The 26,953-nt window shown below is 35.0% G+C and overlaps 1 protein-coding gene across 1 annotated transcript in view; it reads right to left on the reverse strand.

Annotated features, from left to right (window-relative positions):
- Positions 1–214: 214 nt before the first annotated feature.
- KCTD8 (potassium channel tetramerization domain containing 8) overlaps positions 215–26,953 on the reverse strand; it is a 266,694-nt gene continuing 239,955 nt past the window's right edge. Inside the window, exon 2 of the mRNA XM_051963948.1 lies at positions 215–4,123. Coding sequence (XP_051819908.1) covers positions 3,663–4,123 — 461 coding nt within the window. The 3' untranslated portion in view covers positions 215–3,662. The remainder of the gene's footprint in view (positions 4,124–26,953) is intronic.

Genomic DNA, 26,953 nt, shown 5'->3' on the forward strand with positions numbered 1-26,953 from the left:
TGTGGCTCCTAAATGTCTCACTTCTAGAATTCCCAAGATCTCTGATTTCATTGGTGTGGGTAGTCTCTATTTCAGGGCACAACATCTTTTAGTAAGCATTGAGTTTTATGACTTTGTAGATCATGAATATTTCTACACTCAATTTCAAAAACTGTGTCTCCACTGGGCCTGAATTTCTCAATAGCTAAAAATAAATGCCAGTAGAAATCACTAACAATATTCTAAATTTTATTTGTGTATTAACAAACCCAACACAATTTAATTCAAATCATTTACAAAGCAATTACTATAGATCCTGTGAGGAAAAAAAAGTGGCGATGAATTAAGAGCTGGCCTTCAAGTTAGAAAGGCAGGCTCATTCCTTCCTTTTTTTATACATACCCTCAGAATACTTACTTGGATGCCTACATGAATAAGTAATTTAACCTTTTAGTGTCTCCAAGCAAATAAGACTATAAAATATAGAGGAGATACTGAGAGGATTCATTTTACCAATTGGGTGAAATCATAAGTGTGGACTAAACAATTTACCAGTAACTGATTACAGTCACTCTATTCTACTCTCAAATTTTTCTTCCACAGCAAATAAAGGAGGATAAACCAATACATGAAATACATGAAGATCACCTTAAAAACAGTAAGTTTATTGAAATGAATCGAAAAAGCTTTCTTTGAAATCCTGCTAATCTTCTTAAGAAACAGCATGGTACAGTAGAAAAAGCCTTGAATTTGGAATCAGGATTTAGGTTCAAATTACAGATAGCTCTAATATTTACTCCCTGGTACCAAATGACAGGACTCTACTTATCAAACTCTTAGCATGGTGTTATATACTTGATAGATATTTACTAAATACCTATTCCCTTTCTCCATTTTGATTTTGGTCAGGTTATTTCATTTTTGGGGGGGGGGAGGTTCAGTTGTCTCTTGAGTCCCAATCTATGATTCAATATTTTTATACATCACTATAATTTGAATCATTACCATTATAAGAATTGTATTTTCTTAAAGTTTCTAAAACAATATGGATTTGACTTTATCAGAATATTTGAATTGAAGATTAGGAAAATCCTTTCCCCCATTTTCTAACTTAAACTTGGATATTTCAAGTTTAAAAAGGGGGGGAATGGAGATTTATGTTTGCCTAAATTTCATATCATAAAATTATAGATCTTATATTTAGAAAAGCCTTCAGGATATTATGTATTCTAGTCTTTTGTTTTCTGATAGTGGAAGGTATCAGTATTCATATTGATGAGTAATTAAGGCATCTTAAGGCTTGGATTTTCATCATCTTTTTCAAATTCTCATAGTTTCTAATTTTTAGCTAGGAAACAAAAACACAACCTCCTACTTCCTTGTGTTGTGCTCTTCCTGCTTTAGCAAGTTTGTGGAATAGAATAGGAGGGATATCAGATGAAAAGTAATATCATGGTGAACACTGGAAAGGGAATCAAAAGAGCTGATTCCACCCCCAGATCTGTCAACTTTTTGATGTGCAACTCTGGGCATCTGAAAACTGTAATTGGATTAGATTGGACTAGATAGCCCTCATATACATATACATATACATATATATATATAATTTTAATGGCATGACATTATAAAATAGACATTGGAAATGATATTGTAGCTTTTGTTTTCAGCATTTGAGTGAGCTGTGTAATTTACCTCTCTATTTTTCCATTTCATTGTATTATTCTGAAAAAGTAACTTATCACAATTGCCACTCAAAGTTTTATCTACGACCCACACAGGATATTAATGTTTTATTGAAAAAATTCCTTACTTTTCCATGCTTATTCTCTAACCTGTTCAAGATTTTTAGTAGCAATGTGAATACATAAGTATTTTAATGTAAGAATCACTTCTGATAAATTGAGGCCATAATCTGTCTTTGACTAAAAAGAAACAGCCTATTTATCCTGACATTTTGGTTGGCCATTGATTTCTAGACTATTGATTTACAAGAGTTGTTCAGTTGTGTACAATTCCTAGTGACCCATATGGGGTTTTCTCAGCAAAGGTACTGGAGTGGTTTGCCTTTTCTTTCTCCAGTGAATTAAGACAAATAGAGAATTATAGGGTCATATGGTTACTGCTTCTCTGAGACTGGATTTGAACTCAGGTCTTCCTAGCTGCGTCTTTTATAAGAGAGACCTTCCCAAAGCTCTCTACAGCCTCCTTTGATATGTCTGTCAGATTGATTAAAATCTTAGTGCATTTTCGATGAGATTTTGTTATGTTATAATTATGAGCAAAGATGCATTTTCTCTGTCCAAATTTGAATCCTCATTTTGACCTCTGATTAATTTCTAATGTTATGGGTCTACTGAGTCCTAACAGTTGGAGCAAATTAGTTTTCTCCTAAGGCATTACAATTAGGGGGTGCTACTAACACTTAGATTCCTTTAGCAGAGTGATCTTCGTGACTAGTTGTCAGGATCAATTAGTCAAAACAGGAATGTCCCAGATACTCTTTGCCTCCACCCCTGATTACCTTCCCCCGGCTGAGCTCTGTTCTCATGTCAATATAGCACATTAAGGCTGATGCCCCAGGATTGCTGCTTCTCACCAGAACTTGTCATAAAAAGTTGAGTTGAGAGTGTTTTCCTGCTGTCTGCCTCAGTCCTGCATTATGAATCTTGCCCCAGACACCAAAAGTTCTGCTTCTATTTGTTCATATTGATCTGGAGTTTGGGACTAGATTAGAAATAATTTAGTGATTGGATGATTAATCATAAAGATGAGGCCGTGGACATCAAATCATTCTATCACATGTTCCTTTTTAATAGACACATTAAGATGTTTTTTTTTCCATTTGTCCAATGTTGTTGACTAGCATGATAAACAGGAACTTTCAGAGTACCATCAGACCAATTTTCACAATCTGCTGCAATGTTTGCATTTCACAGAAATAATCCTGACGAGCACTAATAGATGAATGTTGGTGCCATAATAAAACAGTATAAGGCATATTTACACCATCTTTACATAGAGAACACCATACACACAGGAAAATCACAGATCTGGAACAAAATAAATTCAATCCCCAACACCCCTTAAATATATCAGTTTGGCCTGAAACAAATATTTATCCAAACAACCTACCGGTCTTTCCTTTTGCGTGTGTGACTTATTTTTAACATTGTGCTCATGCAAAAGAGAGATTTGCTTTATTGCATTAAACAATGAGACAGTTGGGGACTGGGTTCTATAACCATCTTCTAATATTTTATACTTCATGTTGCTTCATCCATATTAAGTCATGTTTATTGGTGACATAACATGGGGTGATACGATGACTGGTGTTTGATGGACTACAAAATGACAAGATGTCCAGTTGACTAGAGCTTGAAAAATCAAGATTTCAAGACTCTTGATCATGCACATTTCCACTTCACGCTTACAAACTGCTTTAGATCAGACACATCATTTTTCATTTTGTATTTGCGTTTGTTTCATTTCGGCTTTTTTTTTTTTCATTTTTTAGAAAAACAAAACAAAACAAAACCAGGTACTGTCCACCATCTACTATTTACGGTAAGAGCAGCAAGGACCACACCGACTGCAGAATAGACCATAAGGAAGACGTCAGTCAGGTATCGATAAATAAATCAACATTGGATATCTCTTGAACTATTTTGTGAAGCGGACCATTACTATAACCCATACTTCTGTAACAGTTCCGATTGCCACTGGCGTTTGCGTTCTGGAAAATAATCGGGGATGTGGATTTTTTTAAAATCCTGAATGCATTTTTTCATTTCTTCTTCCACACTCAACTTCTCGCACACTTTCTTTTTAGAAAGATTCGTTTCACGAGACTTGCTAATTAGCGTCTGAAAGAGTTCACTGTTCCTGCGTTTGTCCGGAGGCGGCATCCACTGCACTGGTGCCTTTTTGGAGGGACGATCCAATGTCAAAGTATTTGGTTGGTGGGCTGCTGCCTGCTGGGCATTAGCTGGGTTCTCTTGTGGGGTGCTGGCTTCTGAGTGGCTATCACAACTGGACGTAGAGAGCTCGTTACAGGAAGTCCCACTTTCACTGCCCTTGTCTGTGACTTTATCCTGCTTCCTGTCTTCCCGGTCTTGCTTGGGTGACACCGTTTTCTGGGGTGGTCCTAAAAAAAAAAAAGAAATGGGAGAGAGGGATGGTTAGCCCAAATATCAGCTACATGTTCCCTAGAATTATCTTTAGTCTCAAGTAAATCTGTGCTATTGGGGAATAAATCCTCAAAATTAAAACCTCCTGCCACTTAATGAAACACGCAGAATGGGGACAATTTTTTTGTACCAGAAAGGCCTTTAGGCGTGTTTAATGAGCTATTTTAGTCATTATCTCTGATCGGATCACTGAAAACAGGATTATTATCCTTGACTAGTCCTGGTTGTCTTTCATAAAGCACTTAATTAAGTTGTTGTTGCTGCTGTTTTCCCTCACTACTATATAGTCCATACCTGTCCTGTATCCATTCTGCTGCCAGGGAAACAAACCTAAGGCTCTTTGTATCATTTTACAAAGTAGTGGTGTTCTTGGAGGCTCAGGGGTACAATAGTATTATTTATATTTCAAGGCAAGAGATGGGTTTGTGTCTTTTACCTAGTCACTTAATCTTGTTTCCTATTTCCTTGGAGAGAGTTAAGAAAGGAGTGAAAAAGACAGTTCTCTTGGGGGGCCAAATTGTACGTTAAAGAGAAATAGAATGAAATACGCCACTTATTTGATACTTGCCTTTTGAGCTAAATTACCTATTATGCAAATTTTAAGAAAGTTGCCAAAATAATCATTTAAAACAGCTTATTTCCAGGAGGGCACATATCTTACACCCTCGACTTCATTATAGGATTTAGAATATATTTCTCAAACCCCAGAAATTCCACAAAACTCTAGGAAGCACTTTGATGAACTAAAACCTAATTAGTCAGAAGCTTTAGTCCCCTTGCATTTCTGCTTTTCAGATGGCAAGTTTATTGAAACAAATCTTAAGAAAATAAGTTGACATCACAGTAGCTAACATTTGTATTCTATATCCATGTGCATAGAGACCATATCTCCCCAGTAAAAAATAAAATAAGAGCAGGAACTCAGTATGTCTGCATTTCATTGTTTCTTGAGGACTAGGATAGCTATGTTGTAGAAATTCATCAACAGATTGGTAATAGGATGTATTTGTCAGTCTGGAAGATGAAATATGAGGTAATATCACAGTTGTAATTTGGATTGGCAAAGGGGGTCTCTACAAGAAGGGAATTCTGGATTCTCGAAGTTTTGGGAAATAGAGAAAAATATCTGTTCTATTTTAAATTGTGAAAGGAATATCAAACAACTTATAAGAATTAATAGGAAATCTGAGCAGAGGAAAACAATGTTTAAATTAAATAAGAATAGTAGCCAAGTAAATCTGCTACTTATATACTATAGGAATTAAGATCCTTCTCTGAGATTCTTCTGGCATATTTAACCTGTTAGTAACAAAGTTAACATCAAAGATAGACTTTATTCTGGTATTCCTGTTGTCTCTGATAAAATTTAAGACCTGGAAGAAATCTTAGAGTTCATCTAATTTAACCCCTTCAGCTAAAGATGGAGATATTGATGTCCAAGGGAATTGTGACTTGTTTAAGGTCACAGAACTTAAGTCACTGTGAGTATTCATTCATTGGTCCATTTGATACTTATTAGGATTAAATGATAAAGTCATAGCTGAACATAAACATTCACTTGTAAATGGAGGATGGAGGAACTAGAGAAAGATGTGGAATCCCTTTGAACTTTCCTCTGGCTAATTTCCTCATGGGGTAAGAAATCAAAGCTCAAGTAAATGGAACCCATTCTTATCTTTTTTCTCTCTCATTTCACTACTCTGCTTAAGTCTCTTCTCCCCAACACAGCCTCCTAGATCAAGTTAAGCAAAGTATTTATTAAGTACATATTATGTTTAAAACAATGACTGTACCAAGGATCATGGGGAATACGATTGATTTGAAGGAGACCACATGTACATATGTAAAAAGCATCTTTGTATGGGGTTGTCAGAGAAGGACTATCACAAAGCTAGATCTTGAAGTACAGTTAGATGTTTACAAGTAGGAAAGGGTACAGATGATGCTGTGACAATGGAGACTGAAGGTAAGCTTTACTTGGGCTGGCAACCACATCTGGCTATCTTCCCTCCATCAGCCACAACAGAAAACAAGGGAACTTGGTAGTGGGAAAAAGAGATAGGAGATGATCTCTTCTCTCTTCTCCCCAGTACATTCATACTTAGATTATTGAACTTGAAAAGACCTTAGACATTATTTAATTCAATATCTTCATATTATAGATTAGAAAACTGATACTCAAAGGAAAAATGATTTGTCCAGTAATCTATCAGAATGATGGTGAAATCACTAGAACCTATTTCTCCTTGTTCTTAATCCAGTGTTTCCTCAAACTTTTAGAACTCAGTACTTTTTTCCAGAGGCAGCTAGATAGTGCAGTAAATAGGGTGCTGGGCAAGTCACTGTTTGCTTCAATTTCCTCATCTAGAAAATGAGCTGGAGAAGGAAATGACCAAGAAAACCCCAAATGGAGTCACAAAAAGTAAGATAAGACTGAACAACTTCTTTACAATCTTAAAAATAAATAAGGACCACCCAAAGAATTTTGTTTATATCAATTATCTCATCAATATTTGTCTATTATAAATTAAAACATCTAAAATTGACCTTGCAGATCCTTGAAAATATCTTGAGATCTCCAGTGGTCCCTGGAGCTAACTTTGAGATCTACTGTTTAATTATGCAATGACTAAGACAACTTTAATTTCAGGACAGGCCTTAGTCGTGAGGTGATTTTTAAACATATGATACCTCCTATTCCTTCAACCTCATTCCATCTGCTGAGTCAGAGCTTCTCTTGACAGGTGACAATGTCTTTTCTTCCCATTAGAGATAGATGGTTTAAAATAAATGGTTGGGAAAAGCAACACCTTAATTAGAAAATAATTTATGCTGGAGTATAAGTAACTGATGGCAGATTTTATCCTGACAAAATGAGAGGATGCTAGGATACTAGATATCTCAAAGGGTGATGAGAGGGAGATGAAGGATGAATGAATTGGAGGGAACACAGAAGAGTTTTGGGGGCAATATTGAGTCATTTGAACAAATGTGTATTTACTATCTAAATATGTACAAAGGATCTTAAATCCGAAACTGGAAGGGAACTTTATCCAGTCCAATTTTCTCTTTTTGCAAGTGAAGCTTTTGAGCATCAGATAATTTTTCTTCTTCTCTATGATCATACAGACAATGAATTGCCCAGTTAGTAGTTCAAGTAAAATCCAGCTTTCCAAAACACTGGAGTGATGTTAGGGAGTATAAGGAAAATAAACAACAATAATTCAAGGAAATGAGAAACACTAAAGGACTGCAACAAAAAGAGACTCCTTTCCATCTAGAGAAAAGGCATGATGGAGAACATTGGCTCAAAGTCTGTCCTCTCAACAATAAGGGATGGGGGGGGGGAGTCTGGGTGTGTCCCACACTTAGGATCAAAGACAGAGCTGGAAAGAACTGGGGAGTTTTAGGATCATTCTTTTTTAAAGGAAGAACTGTGAGGAGTCAAGAAAGTTGTGTTGTTTAAGTAACTAAGATCCTTAATTAAAAAAAAAATTAACATATTATAATATCCTTTCTAGACTTTGAAAGTTGTGAAAGTGTAGAAGATATTTTAAAATTGTCACTTTTAAGTATGCCATGATCTTGTAGCAAGAAATAAAATCATTAAAATTGGCTGTTTTTGAGGAGTTTATAATTTCTAAACTTTCCAGTCATGTAGTGTTTTTGAGACTGTCCTTAGGAAGGGGTATGTAAAACTTAGTGCCAGAAGACTCACAATCTATTGATATATAACTCCTCCAAAAAAGTTAACCATATTTTGCCTGAATTATATTATCTAGAAACCAATATGTTAATTTTCTGTAAGAATCCTGTTTTTAAAGAATATTAATATCATTATAATTAGATTCTGTAAGAGTCTCTAAATTTATTTTTGGTTCAGGACTTCAATTTCAACAATATAGATGACAAAACTTCCTCTATGAAATTTCAAATTGCTTTATAATTTAAGAATATGAGCATTTTTCTTGGGGACATTGAAAGGTTAAGGAATTCATCATGGATCACACAGTTAGGATGTTTCAGAAGGAAGATTTGAATCCAGATCATGCTAATTCAGAAACCATCCTATATCCAATACAACATTCTTTCCTTTGCCAGATTTTCTGATCAGTATTGATTTTAAATGTGATATTATTATTCCTAGATCTGTTTTCATTTCCTTGGTTGGAGTGAAGGGTAAGTGGTAATGGGGAAAGCAGAAGTATATGCCCTTTATGACAAGGAATGTAAATCAAATCAGAGGAAATAATGACCCACTTCAGTTATCTAGTTTATTTGTGGATGTCTGCTAATTGCAGGCTTCCAAAAATGATTTAAAGCTGAAATTTTTACATCATTCCCTTCAGTGGTCCAAAACCATTCTAATTGCCTTAAGTGCAATATGGATAACAACTGAAATAAAAGAAATCTCTTCATATTCATGAACAGGAAAAGTGTCATAACCTTTCCCCCAATGCTCTTCAAACAGTAATAGAAGCAAATAGACAAAATAATAACTTTGTTAAGAACATTTTAGTCTTTGGGCCATTCAAGCCTGGTCAAAAAAAAAAAAGTAATTTAGAGTCTCATCAACATCCCTACTGAGCATTATTCACTCTCTTTCTCTCTCCACACATACACATTCACTGTTGAACTATTATAATTGATTCATAGAATGGTCAAAATGACTTGTCCCAAAACTTCACAGCAAACTATAGGTGAATCAGCTTCCGGGCATAAACATCAACTGCTAAATATGGTTATATATTTTAGTTAGCCAACAGTCATTATCTAAAATATTTAATGTTTCATTTTTTGTACTGAATAGTTAGTTGTACATACCAGGGTTCCCAAAAAAGCAATCCAAAATTTTCCTTTTAGATTTTGGAAACTCTACCTGGTAGAGGTATTTATTGATAGCTGATGGCATCCTTTCCTGCATTTGACAGCGCATCCAATCAGAAGAAGAAAAGTATTTTCCTATTTTGACTGAAAGTCTCTGAGGCTTTGAAAATGAAAATGCAACCCTTCCTTACAAAAACCAAGAAATCCTTGGTATACAGTTACAGGCCCTCCCTTCTTTCCATTAAACCAAACAAGCTCAGTGTATGATCAATCATGTCTTCAGCCTTCTTCTAAGCCTCAACAATATTCCAGAATTCCAGAACACAAAAATACAATGATACAATTCCAAAAATCAAAACTGCTTTTCCATATTTGTTAAGCACCTATTAATTATAAGATCCTATAATATAACTTCTTAAAGTGAGAGTCACAACTATCCCATATGGGGACTTATAAGTGAATATGGGGGTTAAAAATTATGATTTATTTACTGATAATAATTTGTGTATCTATTTTTATACCTCTGAGTCATGTAAAAATTTCTCTGGCAAACAAGGGATCATAAATGGGAAAAGTTTAAGAAGCTCTGCCTATATGAAAACAAAACTCCTCCTATTTAGCAGCTTACAATTGACCCGGCGAGACATGACATATATATATATATAGACAAGTGAAATACTTTTTGTATTAAGTGTAGACAACGTCTGAGCCAAGGCTACACATTGCACATAGATTCAACAGGGATAAACAATAGGCATTTTATTTCTGAGAAAAAAGACAGAAAAAAATAACATTTTCTCCCATTTTGAGCTACAAAAATTTGCAGATTAGAAGCAATAATAAAAGCATTACACCAGAGAAAATAAAGGAAATGGAGAGTATCTTTAAAATGGACAAGGGATTATAAAAGCTGGGCAAGATATGATTCTAGATTTATTCCATTAGGTTTTATTATGCTCCAATAAAAAAGACAAAAAGGCCTCCTCTCTACCTTCCTCCTTCCCCTGGATCACTTAGGGAGGGACAGATCCCCACAATATCAGTATGCATAATGCCTCAAAAAGCAACATGTGACCCTTCTAACTGGTGGTAGCCTGTTCGTCTGGATGCTTGTATATTTTGGACGATAATACAGGGTCATTTCCAAATGAAACCTCTTTGTGCAACTGCACACTTGACAAAACCTTTTATTTTAATCTCCTTACCTGCCTAGTGATGATAAAAAGACTCTATGTGGATAATGTGGCTGCAATAGACACAATTCCCAAAGGGGAGATTACCCTTTAATAGTACTAAACTCAATGGCGTGTGAATGGTTATGTGGTGCTTGAATTGAACGAACCAATCTATCTTAAAGATTAGAACCACATGCCTCTAAGTAATAAGTGGCTTATCTCAAAAAGAGAAAAAAAATTAACCGGCAGAATTTGTGTTCTTGAGGTATGAAGTGGAGAGTGGAGGGATTGTAAGGTTTTCTTTTTTTCTTTTTTTTTTCTCCTTATGTGGCCAATCAGTAAAATTCCAACATTTAAATGGTAATTCTGAGGCAGTGTGATCCAATGGAAAGAACAATGAAATCAGAAGACCTGGTTTTGAATTCTGAATAAAATTTGAAAATTTTATTTTCCATATAAATCACAGTCTCCCTCTCTCTGCCTTCTTTGTAAAAAAAAAAAAGGGGGGGGCATAGAATTGGATAACTTTTAAAAATCCCTTCTAGGTCTTTATCTATAATCATATGAATGAGACTTCCTTTCATTTTGGGAAGGGATAGTGAAATTTAAGTTGAGTCTGTGAAAGAGAATTTTATAATAAGCACTTTAACATTTGGAACCTAAAATCTCATCAATGTTAGAGACTTCCTCTACTTGGGCAGCCTCTCCAAAACTCATCCTATGCCATTCTTTTCAGGTACTCATGTGAGAAAATGTTAAACTCATTCATGCTGCTTTTCTTTTCTTTTTTTCATCTCCACTGCTAAGACTTTTGAAGGGGATTTTTGATTTTTAGAAATATGATTTGAGAAGGGAAAATGGTCTCATAATCACAATTTTCTCTTTTGCTCATTGACTCCTAAGATATATTGGCTATTTTTCCCCATTGTGTCCACAATCGTTCTCTTCCTTTGCTAGAAGCTGATGATAATCAAATGCAATCTCCTCTGTGAGGTCATCTCCGATCAACAATAAATTAGTCTTCTCCTCCTCTGAAATCCCAGAGCACAAATTTTCTGTATCACTCATGTAACATTTACTGTCTCTTTGTTTATCTTTCCTTAGGTTATCTGTGCAGGTGAATGCCCAACTCGTGGACCAAAATAATTCTTGTTACTTTATATTTTAGCCAATTAATTCAGACAATTTGTGCCAGAACAGAGAAATGTTAGGTAATGTAGGGTCCTTGTCCACCTAGAGCTTATAGTCTAGAAGGCATAAAAGATATAGGTCATTAATGTTTGGGAAGATCAGGAAAGACTTCATGGAGGAATTTCTATAAGAGTTGGTGAGTAGGAATTCAACAGGCAGAGGACAATGGACATCCCAATCATAGGGAAAACATGAGAAATATATGGAAGTAGGAAAATATGGTCTGTGACTAAAAGAGAATGAGTAATTGAGTAGAGTATAGCATAGGTAAAGAGTATGAAACCATGTAAAAACAGGGTAACACATTAATGTACCATTGACGTAATTAAGGATTTTTATAAACTATTTTAGAAAACAATTTGGAATTCTGCAAGAAAATTTATTAGGTTGTTCGTGCCTATTGTCCTAGAAATTTCCTAATGGGCATGTGCTATTTTATGACAAAAAGATGGGACAAAGAACACAAACATTCCCCACAAAGAACAAAACATTCAAAGTAGCCCTTTTGTGGTAGCAAAAATAAGTGGGGAAAGTGAGTGCCTATTGTTTGGGAAATGACTGAACAATTTATAAAGGAGTCAGAGAAACATGATATGGGTAAAATGATGAAAATGGATGAACAATAAAATCGGGAAAAGATTTTCGATTTTTGGAATACAAATGAAATTAATTATAAGTTGCAACTGAACTCACATTTATGACAAATTCTAGAGGGCAGATAATAATAGGACAAACGACACTTCTTTCATCTCTAGTCAATTCAATGAGATTTTATTAAAAGCCAACCATGGGACAGGCACTATGCCAAGGATACGAAGAAAGACGAAAGTAGACCTTGTCTTTAAAGAGCTTGAAATCAAATGAACTATGAGTGCCAAATGTGGATGCAGACATATATGGCTTCTGTGTTGGTTGGATTTGTTCTGTTTTTTTTTTGTGATTGCAAAGGTGGAATTTGAATGCTGGGGAAAGATACTTGATTGTGATGTGATAAAAGATATCTATACAATTTTTCTTAAAAGGTGATAAGATTTCATCAGAAAATTGGGAACCATTGTGGGATGTAACAATGACATGATAAGATCTGTGCATAAAAAAGGCTTATCTGGCAGCTTTGTGAAGAATGATTTGGAGGAAAAAGGCAAGAGACTATTAGAAAAATCCCAAACAGAAAGTAAGTACATGTGGTAGAAGTGGGGGGGAAAAGAGAAATAGGGATGAGAGGTACGTGGAGGTAGACTTGTCTTTTCTGTCAGATAGATGAAAAACTGTTTTTTTTTTTTTACTTCTCTCTTCCTTAGTTCTTATAATATATTAAAGAACAAGTCCCATCATACTTTCCCCCCCACTATTATCTCATCTTTATTCCTACAGTTGTTATTTCATTATCATTAGCCTGGACTTATTAGAAGAGCTTTCTATTAGGATTTCCTATCTCTGTGATTCCCCCCCCCTCATCATTTAATTAGCTTATTTAATAATAATTATATTGTGCACAGATCTGATCATTTTATTTTTCTACTCAAAACCTTCCAATAGCTCTCATTTTTCTGTTTAATAAAATTAAGACAACTCAACCTGGCATCCAATGCCTCTACATTTTGACACAGTTCTATTTTTGTCTTTATCTCCCATCATGTATTCCCCACTCAGAAGGGAATACTTGTTGAGCATGTTATCAAAGGGATTTCTGTATAGGTTGGGAGACTTGTTCTTTAAGAACACTTTCTCAATAAGAAAATCAGTGATCCTGTGGTGATCTTTCTCAACTCTGAACTCCAGCTAAACATAAATGACTGCAACCCACAGCCTATGTTTTCTTTACTCATTATGCCTAGAAAAAAAAGACTCATTTATGCTGATTTAATTCTTACTGCCTTTTCTAAAAAGGTTTTCCTTCCCTCTCTTTGCTACCCTGTGACACCAGTGGATCTCAAATAATTAATTATTATTTTGATTTTTTTTTCAAGAGGCAATATGAGATAGTAGATAAAGTGAAGGTCTTGTAGCTGAGATTCAACCCCTGGCTTTGACTCATATGAGCTTCATGACTAAAGGGTAAGTAATTTAATCACTCTGTGACTTTGATCAACTCTCCAGCTCTCTAAACTACAGAAAAATTTCTGATGTGCATCAATGGAGGGAGGTCACACACTGTGAATTTAAGTTCCTAAAATTGCAGATTCAGATTTCTTCCCTTCCTCTCCAAAATAATTTTTATTGTTTTCATATCATAATGCTACAAGATAAATACTATGAGGGGAGAATCTCTGTCTTAGCCAATAGTTCCATAACTCCAACTACTCTGTAAATAGGAAGTCCTTAATAATGTTTGCTGAATGGAATTGATTTACTAAGAGTAGAATGAGATTGTTTAAAGGTGGTGAGGTCTTATCTTTAAACTAAATTTTAAGGTTCTGGAGGACAGCCAGAATGTTCTACCTTTTACTGCACATTTCCTATTCTTCAATATCCAACATAAAAATCTGAAGATCATAGTTGTTACTATATGAATATTTGTTGTTAGCTTAAAGAGAAGTGCAATTTAAAACACCAGAAAGAATGGTGAAAAGAATCTTTGATTGGGTCACTAATCCAGATAAAAAGGATGGAATAATCTGATGTCACAGTACAGTAAAATTTCAAAACAAGAGGGAAATAAGATGGCTTTGGGAAAAGTGTCACTTAGGAAAAAGAAGGTATTTCAGAAGATGGAAAGGAATGAAGAACTGTCAAAAGCATATCGAACCATTTCGGGAATTAGTACAATGTCAAGGGAACAGTTTTTTTTTCTTTTTTCCTGTCTAGAAGGATGGAGCCAGTCATAGCTAATGTCCATAATTCCAACAGGTAAATTTATCTTCACAAAGTCAGTATTAGAAAGTAAGTGACAAGGGAGACGGAGAGAATGAATATTAAGTCTGTGGCCATTTATCTCATTTCTGAGGCTGCCTCTGACAATCATTTCTATTGAATGATTTCTACTTGACCTTTCTCTCAGGCTTTACTAATAAAAATAGCTAATTTACTGGGATCCACTATCCCAAAATTCACTTCTTATTGATAAGTCAAGTGTTTTAAGCTACTGTCTATTTTGATCCTTTCAACTCAGGTGGCTATCATCAACCACAAAATAAATGGGGAAACTGAGGCTGAGAGAAGTGACTTGACTATAGTCATATACAAAATAAGTATCTGAGTCTAGATCTTAGGGTTGGGAAGATGTGGGTTCAAGCACTTAATCACTTCCTATCCACTATCAACTTTCTTCTTATGTGACTAAAGTGCCAGGTCCTAACTTTCTTCCCAGGGCTTCCTGTCCCCAAGTTCATTTTACTATCCACCAGATCATACTTCTCTCTCTAGAGGAAGAAAAGGTCACCTTATCCCTGTTTATGAGGAGAAAACCTATTTCTTAAGTCAATCCTGTGTCCCCTAAATATCATCGTGCCTGATGGATCCAACTAAACATCTCTGAAAATGATCATCAGACTAACTTTGATAATCTCAGCAGATACTAGAATATAAAAAATTTATTTGGTATCAAATAAAGATGATACTTCAGATTATTTCTGAGCATTGCAGATGGGACTTATTGTGACACAATCAGATTCTTGGATCTTTTTCATGTCGCATAGGACCAAGTGTTAAATCTTATGGGTTTCCAGTGCTATACTTTAAAGATCTTGCCCCATTTTTTCATTTCTATGGTCTTGAATTTACACTTATTTTCATTAGCAGTATGGTTCCCCCCCCCCCATCATTTGTAAAAAGGATTCACTTTCCCAAAATTCCCTTCTTATTCTGAGGCCTATTTGCCATGAGAACCTGATGATTTATCCAGCTTTCAAGTCTGTGAGTACAAATTTAGGATTGCTTATTTCCCATCTATAAAATGTTGATACTGATACCTAGATGGAACCAGATGAGGATTAATGAGATGTTTCTTCTGGGGGAAGAGTACTTTGTAAATAAGGAGGTGGAGGGGCTATTATAGTATCCTATGTAGAACATATTTATACTACCATAAAAACATGCTGGCAGTAAATTATCTGGACCTATTATAAAATACCAAGCAACTGCCTGAGGCCAGAATTAAAACCTGGTGACAGCAAAGACAGCAGGGAGTAGGGAGGAAACAGTTTGACCAAACACAGTAGCACTGACGACTAAATGACATTTCTAATATTCAGGAATCTCCACTGACTGACTTCCTAGTGTTCCCAGCTCTGTCCAACAATTAGGTGAGGTGTCTATTAACTAAAATATTAGTTAATATAGATAAGATTGAATGATGATTTTACAGTTGAAATCCAAAGCAGAGAAATGACTAAGGTCCCACAGGATGGTACTTTCCCCAAGTCTTCTTTTGTGACTTGTAAGAGTATTTCTATTAAGTAATGGTATCATTTGTGATAAAGACAAAACAAACGTTGAAATTAATTTTAGTCAAGAAGGCTCGTTCTATTAGAAATCTGTATCCTTAAATTCATTAACTTTGAGGATAGAAGGATAATCATTCTCTAACGGAATCAGAGAAACCTAAAATTAAGACCTTGCAGAATAAATTTTGCTCAGTGCTAAATTCATTCTAGGGGATCCTTCCTGTATGTTGTCTAGCTCCTATTTTATACTTTTATTGGGAGCACACTACTCATTATTGTGTGGTGTGGGGTCCAAGACTTGGAGTGAAACTTAAAATTTCTATGACTGTACATAAGTAACTCAGTCTCCTTATTTATTAAGTAGGGAAAATAATACTTGTACTATCATATACTTCCATATTATCATTGCATGGTATGTTATCATAAAATATAATAGTATTTTTAGCTTTTTTACTGTTGAATTTTTTCTCTCTCTATTTGTCCTAATTCTGCCCCAAGCAATTAAAAGAATAAGTCTAATCCTTATCCCATGTGGAAGTTCTATAAATATAAGAGGACAGAAAATCTTAATCATCTCTGTTTCAGGTAAAATAACTGGTTCCTTCAATCATTCCTCATAGGATATGCTGCCTAGAAACTTCACCATCACAGTCAACTTTCTGTGTACACAAGCTAATTTGTAAATGTCTCTTAACATGTGATACCCTAAACTAATTAATTTTGCAATGATTCTTCTCTAAATTGTCTGAATTCTATCCTTAGTCATTCCATCTGCATATAGACTTAGAGATAACCCAGTCATACAAACACCTCATCTGACCAAATATTTTATGCATATTATATATATGTATATGTATATGTGTGTATGTATATATTATATATATATATATATATATATATATATATATATAATATATACATAGTACTTAGTGTTTCAGGAATGATCTTAAATGTTGCATACTAACCCTATGCTAATGATCAGAAAAGAAGAAAGGGAGGAAATACGCATTTTATTAAATATTTAGGTGAATACTATCATCTTCCTTATTTTATAGTTAAGGAAAACTTGAGGTCACAAAGTTAGTAAGGATCTGAGATAAGATTTGAACTGGAGTTTATTTTTTCACTCAAAAGTCTTACACTATTCACTGTGCCTCCTAGCTGGCAAGAGAAGCTTTGAATAAACTACTCAGGTATAGGAAAAATAGTATAGTACCTACTATATAAAAGGAATTATTCTAGTCACCCAAAAGAATTACTTTATAAGTGTGGGAAAATGATCATGGAGCTTGAGACAGACCAGTAATATCCTACTGCTTAGGTATGAGGATAATAGAGCAGAGAACTAGTCAAGATATAAGTAGGTTGAGGTCTCTAATCAAGGGAATTAAACATAGAGTAGAAGAAATCTAACATGTTTTTGAAATCAAGGTACCCTGAAACCCCTAAACTTTATCAAGAAATCTAAAAATATATATCTGAGAGATATATCTTCTAGAAGTAAAAATGTTGAGAATGTGTTAAAAACAATGATTTTACTCATTTTAAGAGTTTAAATTCAGCAGTAATTGGTAATAATTAAGCATTGGCAAGAATGTACCAAACTTTTCCCATCATTTTTTTCTATGTTTCTTTCCCAGTGAAGAATTCTGCTGGTTTTATTTTTATTCTTACTGATCAAGCAAACCATAATTGGGTAGAAAATCATGTTATTTTCTTTGACTCCATCAACTATACATCTAAGAAGTCTATTTGATCCAAGAGGCATAACTATTGAAGCCCAAACCTATGAAAGAGAGTAGAGAATGAGATAAGTGCCATGGGACTGGAGAAAGATGAATGTTGTGATTTTCAAAGAAGAAAAGGAACTAGAGCCTGAAAACTGTAGATTGGTGAGTTTAACTTTAATTCCTGTCAAAAATTCTGGAATTATTTATTAAAGTGGTTTCTGCTAAGCATCTATAAAAGGTGATTATGGTAAATAGCCTACATGGCTTTGTCATCTATGTTTCCCGTCAGAATAAATTGAGAGGAAAATGGTAGATTTAGCCAACGAATGTTACATTTGAATAATTTTTTAAAGTTTTTTTTCTATTTCCACACACTATCAGTTATTTCATGTCTCCCTGTGTTATACAAAGGCTTTCATTGTTTCCCAGTGTGTGTGTGTGGTACAATTAGACAAAGATAAATACATAAAAATGACATAGGTTCAGGGGTATTAAGGATAGTGATATTGCTTATATTTCATGTCTTTTGTTCTGGTTCAAATGTATTTCCATTCAACGTCTGAAATCCTTGGGAATTTCTAATGCTAAGTCAAATAGATATTTGAGTCAACAGACCAAGATCCAATAACAGACTTAAGGAACTAAAAGAAAACAATCTTAGATGACAATCATAATTTCCAGCTTCTTTTTAGGAAGGTAGAGTGACTCATTAGTAGAATATTAAAGTTCATTAAAGTATCCTTATTCCCCTATGAAGATGATCTGTTTGTTATTATATTTTAGAAAAGTGAATCTTTATGGCCAATGACTCTGCAGAGATGAAAGCCAGAAGCTTACAGGAAAGAGAAACAATACAGATATTTATGGTCTGGAATGATGATTTGATCTTTTCTTTGTCATACCTTTGGAAGTCTGGCAAAGCTAATGAACTCCATATGGGGGGAGAGAGGTTTTAAATTCATTAAGGTACATTGTATTGTGAAAGAAATTAAGTATCTTGACACATGGTTTTCTAAATAAAAGAAATGAGAAGAGAAGAAGAAAATGGAAAGAAGGAGCAAAGGAATCATGGACATTAAGTTCAGAACTTGTGATTTAGAGAAATTTTAGAAGATAACAGATGACAAAGTATATCAATATCATGAGGATTTGTCAAAGAAATTAGAAATGTTATTCTTGAGAAGACGAGAAGGGAACATAGCTCTTCAGAACCAGAAAAGAGTCCTTAGAGTTCATCTAGCTCAATGACGCCTTACTAATGAAGATATTAAAGCTCAAAAAAGACAAGATTTTTTTTCAGGATCCCACAACTAGTTCTTTTGTTCTTTCCAAAATATCACAGATATGGTAATTATACCTAAAAAGTTGTTATTTGAAGAAGGAATAACTTTGTTTTTACTCAGATGAGGTTGTAAGAAAAATGAATGGCTACTAAAAGAATCAAATTTATGCTAGATATTAAGAAAATCGTCCTAACAAAGTAGCTCAAAAGCAGAAAACATTGTCTTAAGAGATAACGAGTCAAGTCAAATGAGGAGACATCCATCTTAAGATGTTATAAGAGATTCCTGTTAAAAAAAAATTCATTGGATGTCATGTACGTTAGTTACTCCCTATTCAGAGTCTGTTATTCCACAAAATGATTCCCAATTTACATTAAATATAGCAATATTACCTAAACAAAAGGTAGAATTTAGGGAAAATGTCTGAAATTTGGTCTATAATAACTGTTTACTTTGTATAGTTCGTATTTATAAGTTACTCCATGTCCAATTTCTCTTTCTATCTTTATAATACCTAGAGGGTATCTGTTGTAAATAAACTAGGTCCCAATTAGTGCAAATAAAGAATCTCGTGAAATAGTCTCATGTATTTGAGTTGATACCATTGGAAATTATAATCATGCAAAATATAATAATTGGTTCCAGTCCAATGGAAACATAAAATGTAAATTTGAATAACACCATTACTTTATCCTCATGGGACTTAGCTGTTTCCTCCCCTCCATCCTCATCTCACAGAAAAGAAATTGATGTCATAAAAGGTGAAATGATTTGCCCAACTCCACCCAGTTGCCAAGTAATAGTCCTTGGATTCACATCCAGACTCATGGACTCCAAGTCTAGTGATCTTCTTGGTGTACCAGGCTACCTCCCGGGTGCATCTTTATAAAGTGTATGCGTTGAGAACAAAAAGGAGAGAAGTGGAACCCCCGTGTCCTACTCTTGTGGATTCAGGAGCTGAAATCGGTCGCCATTTGCAGAGTACTGAAATTAAATTTGTGACACCTTTAATGCTGACGTGGCCTCTTGATCAGCAGTGATTCTGTCATAGGCCCAGGAATTTCTGCTGAGAGCTTTCGGTGCCTAATTAAATAATGAGCAAATCTTGTCAGAGCTGGGACGCCTTGAACTTTTCATGTCACCACAGAGTGAACTATAGTCCAAACCTAATATTTCACCAGTGGCAGTAACATCCATCTCCTGTTCTGATGTTATAGTCCTGTGTACTCCATGTGAAGAATTGTGATGGGATCGTAATGGGGCCATTACACGATGAAAAAGACTTATCTTATCGGTAAGGTCTTATCTATAAGATCAATCAAAATGCCTATTTCAGGGCACAGCTTGCACTTTAAATGTGTTTTTCTGGTAAACTAGTCACAAGATATAACTTTGATATAAAAAGCACTAATGTAAAAATACCTGAGGTAATTTAAGCAGCATTCATAATAGAATATGCTGTCAATGTGATGCACCCTCAGTAACTCTACATGTAGTGTTAAGGGCACAGGATGCAAATGAAGGACTCTTTTCCTTTGAGTCCTATGTAGCTCATAGAAAAATAATCTGCATGTGTTCTTGCTGTTAACACTACAAAAGACTTAACAGAATTAGTTGATATTTGGATAAGAAAGTCAAATACAGGGCAGCCTCGTGTAATTTAGGGGATTCACTGTATTATAATCATGGATGTATATTGGAGCACTTGACTGGATGAATTGGAATTGCTGCCATTGCTTCCAGAAAGGGCATGTCAACCACCCCCGTGCCTTCCCAGGCCCAATACAACAGGCGTCACTGCCCTTTATCCTCCCCACCCTGTGCACCTGAACGTAGAATCCATGATAACGTGCATAGTTCCTGGTTTTATGTATATTCACAGAACTTAGTGGGGGAAGAGAAAGGAAGAAGCGTTCATGTGGCATCTACTGCGTGCTAAACCTTTTACAGATATTATCATCACATTCTCACAACAATCCTACGAGGTAGGGGATCTTATTGTCTCCATTTTGCAGCAGAAAAAAATGAGGCAAACAAGATAAATAACTTGCCCAGGATCATACAGCTAGTGAGTATTGGTGACTGCATTCGATTGCATCTTCCTGACTCCAGGCCAAGCTCTTTATTCCCTATACCATCTCATTCCATCCTCGTCTGTCTATACATACATACATACATACCTGTTTGTGTATATGTATGTGTGTGTATATGTATATATATATATATATATATTAGAGAGAGAGAGATCTATGAAGAGAGAAATAGATATCTATAGTTATATAGGTCTATATATAGATATAGGTATAGAAATATATCTATATATAGCTAGATTATAAATATACTTATATATCTAGATCTAGATCTCTATATCTAGATACATATAAATTTAAATCTAAATTTATATATAATATATAACATATATAAATTTAGATACATATGTATAAATCTATATATTTAGATCTAGATATATAGATATATGTGCACTTATATACATACATATATATACATATACATAGACAAATATAATTATTGAGCACTTAATAAACTGTACTCATTCCAAGTATTGAAAGATAATAGTTATGTTGTTACATTCTAGAATGGAGAATAGTTTAAAATCTAAGAAATTAGAGAATTTAAATCAATAAAATACGTTTACTTGCAACATGTCATGGTGGTTAGAGAATTGGTCTCAAAGCTAGGGAGACTTGGACCTGGTTTCACCTTTTTTTTGCATAACTTTAAAGTAAAATTTGCCTGGAAAATGCCAGTCTGAAAATGCGAATGGAAATCTCTCGCTGAGACCTCTCCATGGCGATGAGATTAAGAGAAAAACCAAGTCTCCAAGGACTGAGTGCGGGTTTCTCAATGACCGTGGGCTTTCTCCTGAACAAAGATTTGTCTGAGACATTATATGATGATGAGCCACAGACCAGACCAGCCTGGAATACTTCTTGCTGGGGAGAACCAGGGTCAGGGAAGAGGTGCAGGGGCCATTCCATTTCAAATAAACAACTGTGGAGATGTAGAACATAAGGAGGCAGAAGAGCAAGGACTGGAGCCTGAGTCTTGGGTATAAAATGTCAGGAGACCTAGGGGAGGACTTCCAGGACATTAGAATAGGGAGGAAGAATCCCAGTGGACTTATGTAACGCCATGGACAAGAGTCTCAAAAGCACAGCCCTGTTGGCCGTACCCACTGGAGAGAGTAACCCCGTTAATGAGACTGAAGAAGTACAAATCACTATACTAGGCAGTGGGGAGTGCTGGGATGAATAAAATATAATGATCCTTCATAGGAAAGATGAACCCTGGACATCCACAAATAATGTAATGTAGAGAATTTGTGCAAAAGAGATATCCACAAAAAAGTGTTATGAGAAAGCACTCTTGGGAATAAATAGATACTTCCTGCTGGAGGCTGTTTTTGGAAGGAGATGGACTAAAAACTCTATAACTGTTAAGAATTTTAGGATTTATGTAGTACTTTAAGGCTTGCAAATACATATTAACTCATTTCATCCTCAAAACAACCCTGGGAGGTTTGTATTCTTGTCAGTCCATTGTACAGATGAGGTAAGTAAGCCAGATGCTAATATTATATAGCTACAAAGTGTCTGAGACAAGATTTCAATTTGGTTCATCCTCTCACATGTCTTGCGCTATACCACCTGTCTATTTGAGATTGAATTTAAGATGGGTCTTGAAGGAAGGGGGAGTAATTATGGGAAAGTGATGATTTATCCTGGCCAGGGAACACACTATGGAATAGAAATACCCTCTGGCTTCTTCTCTTGGCCCCATGATTGGGCTACCCCCAGTGAAATATGTGCCTTGCCATTTATATCCTTTCTGATCCCTTGTGAAAGAAAGAAGTGTCCAAAAAAGGGTTAAAAACTAACCTTTAGAATTTTATGCATTTCTTTGAAATGGAGTAAATAAATAGCTATCTTAAACTTCATTTTTTTTTTTTACATTTTTCATCGAGTGCCCTTCTGTAGCAGAAATGGATCCTCTCGATTTCTTTAAGAGAGCCCAATCTAAGTTTTACTTTAAAAATTGTGCCCAAAAGTCTATTCTGGCAGAGACAGCTTGGAGTAATAAACTAGAGAGAAAAAAGGAAAGGCTGAGCCCTTTCTTTGGAATCCACAAAACTAGATCCCTTTGCAAAGGATGATCTCATAGGGTTTTACAATAAAATTAGAGAGCTGGAGCTGGGAAAGACCATATACACTGTCTGCTTCCTTCCCCTTGTTTTACAGATGAGAAGCCAAAATGGAATAAGATAAAGTTACTTGGCTTTGAAACCTAATTTTCTGACTAAAACCAATATTCTTTCCATTGAATCCATATAAGGCATCACTGAAGGAACAAAGAAAGACACAGAATTGAGGAAAGACCATAATTAGTATAATTTGGCTGAAACATGCAACATCATAAGAGCAGAAAATACTTGGGATAAATCTAAAAAGGTAAGTTGGAGGGCCTTGAATGCCAAACTGAGGAGACTGTGAGTAATGGTTTTTTGGGGGTAACATGATCAGCAGGGTGCATCTGAAATGTGAAGGATGGATTGGAGAAGAAAGGGCATTTTTGCCAGTGTAGAGGAATCTAGACAAACAATTGTATGGACTTCCCCTTCTTCCTAATCTTGTCCTTAGAGTCAGCCCTCCCCAAAGACCTTTTTCAGGAAAGAGATCTGTTTTCCATTGTAGAAGAAACTAGCATCTTCACTGAGCTCTTTTGTCCTAGAGACTGAGGAGCACCTTGCAGACCATGAGCACTGATAACAGCGTTTCCATTTCAGCACAAGACTCTGCCATGTGAATCTGTACTTCAAATTCAGCTCCGAGAAGAGTTTCTTCATCTTAAGACAATCACCTTCCTCAGGTGTGTTCCGTCATTTCCTCTTAATATAAGTGTAGAATTAAGCTTCTTAAAGGCAGGTTCCATGTCTTATACTGCTATAACTAGCACAGAGTTCTCTACTGAGGAGATGTTACTAATAGAAGAACTGGGAACATAAAGAAAAGCAAAAACCAGTCCTTTTAGAGGAAGCACTAGAATTAAGAGAGAGTAATAAATGTTTCTAGATGAAAAGGATGATCAGAGAGAAGCTAGTTTGGCCTTCTCTTTTTTTAGGACATGGAAGGAAGGGAGACACTAAGGGAATGTCTCAGGTAATATAATTCAGGAATAGAAGAACGAAACTATAATCCTAATTTCTTGACTGCTCATTTAGTGGGTTTTTTGTTTTGTTTTTTACTATCCTGCATTCTTGCATAGAAAGATAAAGTAGATAATGAAACTGGTTGGGAGAGAGGAAGGCTGTGTTCATGTGTTTCAAACTGGAAGGGAATGAGTTTATGAAAGAAACATGTTCAAATTAATATATGTGTGTGTGTATATATAAATGATAAAGGCAAAGAAGTGTGCAATGAAATTTTGAGTTAGTAAGATAAAGAGACTCTATACATAGAACATTTTTTGTCATTCATGGTCTTTGGATTCACATTTCCCTCCCTTTTCCTGGAGCTTTGAGAGTACATTCGGTGATTATTAAGCAGTCCATGCAAGGTGGGATAGGGAATAGATGTTTAATTTAGATTTAGAGATAATTAAGAAAAGGAAGCAAATCTGGCTATGTTTGGCTTTTTTAGTTCTCCTTGCGCTAAGTCTGCTGAAAATACTATCTGATGATGAACTTATTCAAATATGTTACTGTCCTTGGGGACGGGAGTGAAAAATGAAAGTGTGATGTGTCTGTTTAGGGATAGAAATAAAGACTTATGGGATGTCCCAAAAGTCTTAGTGCGATGTTAAGTTTTAGTAACTTCAGAAGAATAAATATTGCAAATGTTAAAAAAAATTATTTGAAGTTTAATTATTTCAATTCCCTACATGTATTTAGTTTTTTTTAAGGAAATTTTAATTTTTAACAAAACAGAGCACTCTGTCATGCATTAAATCTGGGATAGTTTTTGGATGATACTTAGAGGGGTGGATCCCTCTTGCTTGGCTAGCTCAGTTACCTGATGAATCTCCATTAGACTTTTTTGTGTGGATTCACATCAAAACTCATCCTATGCATAATCTTAAGCATAGGACTACGAATCCAATTCTTTGACTCACTGAGCAGCAGCCAATAAAAGTTATTATTAAAGTTTAACAACCAACTAGAATTTTGTAAATAGAAGATGGTAGTTAGATTGAATTTTAATAAGAAACTCATCAATATTAAAAAAACTAAACAATTAACTTTTCAAATGTTTTTGAAAGTTTGTGGCATTTATAGTTCTGAAGTTATTAAAGATTAAAACTGCACTCTAAGATTTTGGACACATGCTGGCAAGTTACAGACCAAAATTTCATTCCCCAACCTCCACTCTTGTGTGTCTTATTTCTCCTATCATAAGGTAAATTCCTTAAGGACAAAGGCTTTGCACTTTTATTGTATCTCCAGGTCAACATAGCATTATATCAAGTATGTAATAGGTACCTATTAACTGTTTTTTCCAACTAATTTATTCATTTTTTCCTTTTTAGTGCCTTCAGTTTCTCCTCTTCAGATAGCTCTTTCCCCTCTACTTACAAAAAGGAACAGCTACCCTTCATCTTAATATGAAACAAATTATCAGAAACCCTTTCTTATATCCCAATATTCTGAAAACTTTAAGAACCAACTTCTTTCCTTCTTTTTACCAATTTTATTAAAATACTAATATGCCATCATTTCTATTCCTCTTATTCCTTATAATCTTTCTTCGTTCCTATCTATTGAAAATTCTCTATTCAAGACCACCAGTGTTCTATGTCATCAAATTTTTTTTAGCTTCCCTAACTCTTGAACTCTATAGCATTCACTATGTTGTCATCACCACAGATCCCCTTAGCATCCTTAATGTCAAATGGTACTACCTCTTCTACCTCTCTATCAATTCCCAGAAACAGGAAAGGAAATTTCACAGAAGCTAAGAGATGTTCAATGAGAACAAGACAAAATGAAAATTAATACAAGGAATAATGTCAGCAAATTTCTTTTCCTAAGTTTTTCTGTTTTCTTTCTTTGGTATTTCAAGAGTTCTTTTGATCAGAAATTCTACTAGGTGATCTTTTCATCTATGGAGTTATTCTCTCATTTTACCAATTAATGTTTTTCAGTTACTAGCTGAGAATGATGTATTCGGTGCTAGAATAGAGAAAATACCCAAGAAAATACTGAATTTGAATCCTGGTTCCTGTGAATTAAACATCTCTGAAAAATCCTAATTTCTCTAGCCCTCCTAGTAATACCATCTTTTAGATGGCTATAATTATTTTTATATGAGCTACTTCACAAGGGTGAGGGAATAATTCTGTAAGCTTGAAAGTTAGCATAATAGAAATTTAAATATTGATATTTTTATCATTATTACTATTCTTATGAAGGTAGTCATAACAGAATGTTGGAAGAAATAAACAATTGCTACCTTATCAGCATTTCAATCTTTTTGTTAAGCCTGGAATGGTATACTCGGCCTCCTTGTACTTTTCTTAATTTTCCTTCCAGGAAAAATTGGGCATAAAATAAAAAAGGATGGGGAGTCTCGTGTACCTTTATTGCTTTATTGCCTTTGATCTTCTTAGCCTTCCTTTGCTTCTGGAACTCAAGGCCTTCTTAATCCTCTCTCCCACCCCAGAGGTAGAGTCTGCTATTGAGATATAGCTGTTCTATAATTTAGTAGTATTGAAATATGAAGGAAAGAGCAGCCCCTAAGAAGTAACAATACCATTTCCTATCTTAGAAAAGAAAATCAGCTAAGTAGCTACAGTAATTATCTCTATACAATTTTCCTCTCTCCCAGAAATGGTGTTTCTAGTTATTACCATAATTGTAATAGTGATTGCATCCATGTTTAACCAAAGGCAGCATCAGAAAGTTGTTGTGTTTTTTTTAAACTACATCAACCCTAATTTATCCCCCACCCCCTCTTGTATTTTCCCTGTGTATACTGACACAGTGGAGGACTAGCCAGTAGGTGAAGTAATTATCTGGGAACTCTGCCATGGAGACCATCAGAGGACTGCAACGTTACCAGAATGCGTCTTAATAAGTAGCCATTTAATCCACACCTAAACCTTTTTATTGCCACTGCCATACAATGATGCCGGTCTCTAATTGGGGCTCTCGTGTCAAACTGCATCAACACCATCAAATGC

Source organism: Antechinus flavipes, chromosome 6, assembly GCF_016432865.1.
Source record: "Antechinus flavipes isolate AdamAnt ecotype Samford, QLD, Australia chromosome 6, AdamAnt_v2, whole genome shotgun sequence".
NCBI classification, from domain to species: Eukaryota; Metazoa; Chordata; class Mammalia; order Dasyuromorphia; family Dasyuridae; genus Antechinus; species Antechinus flavipes.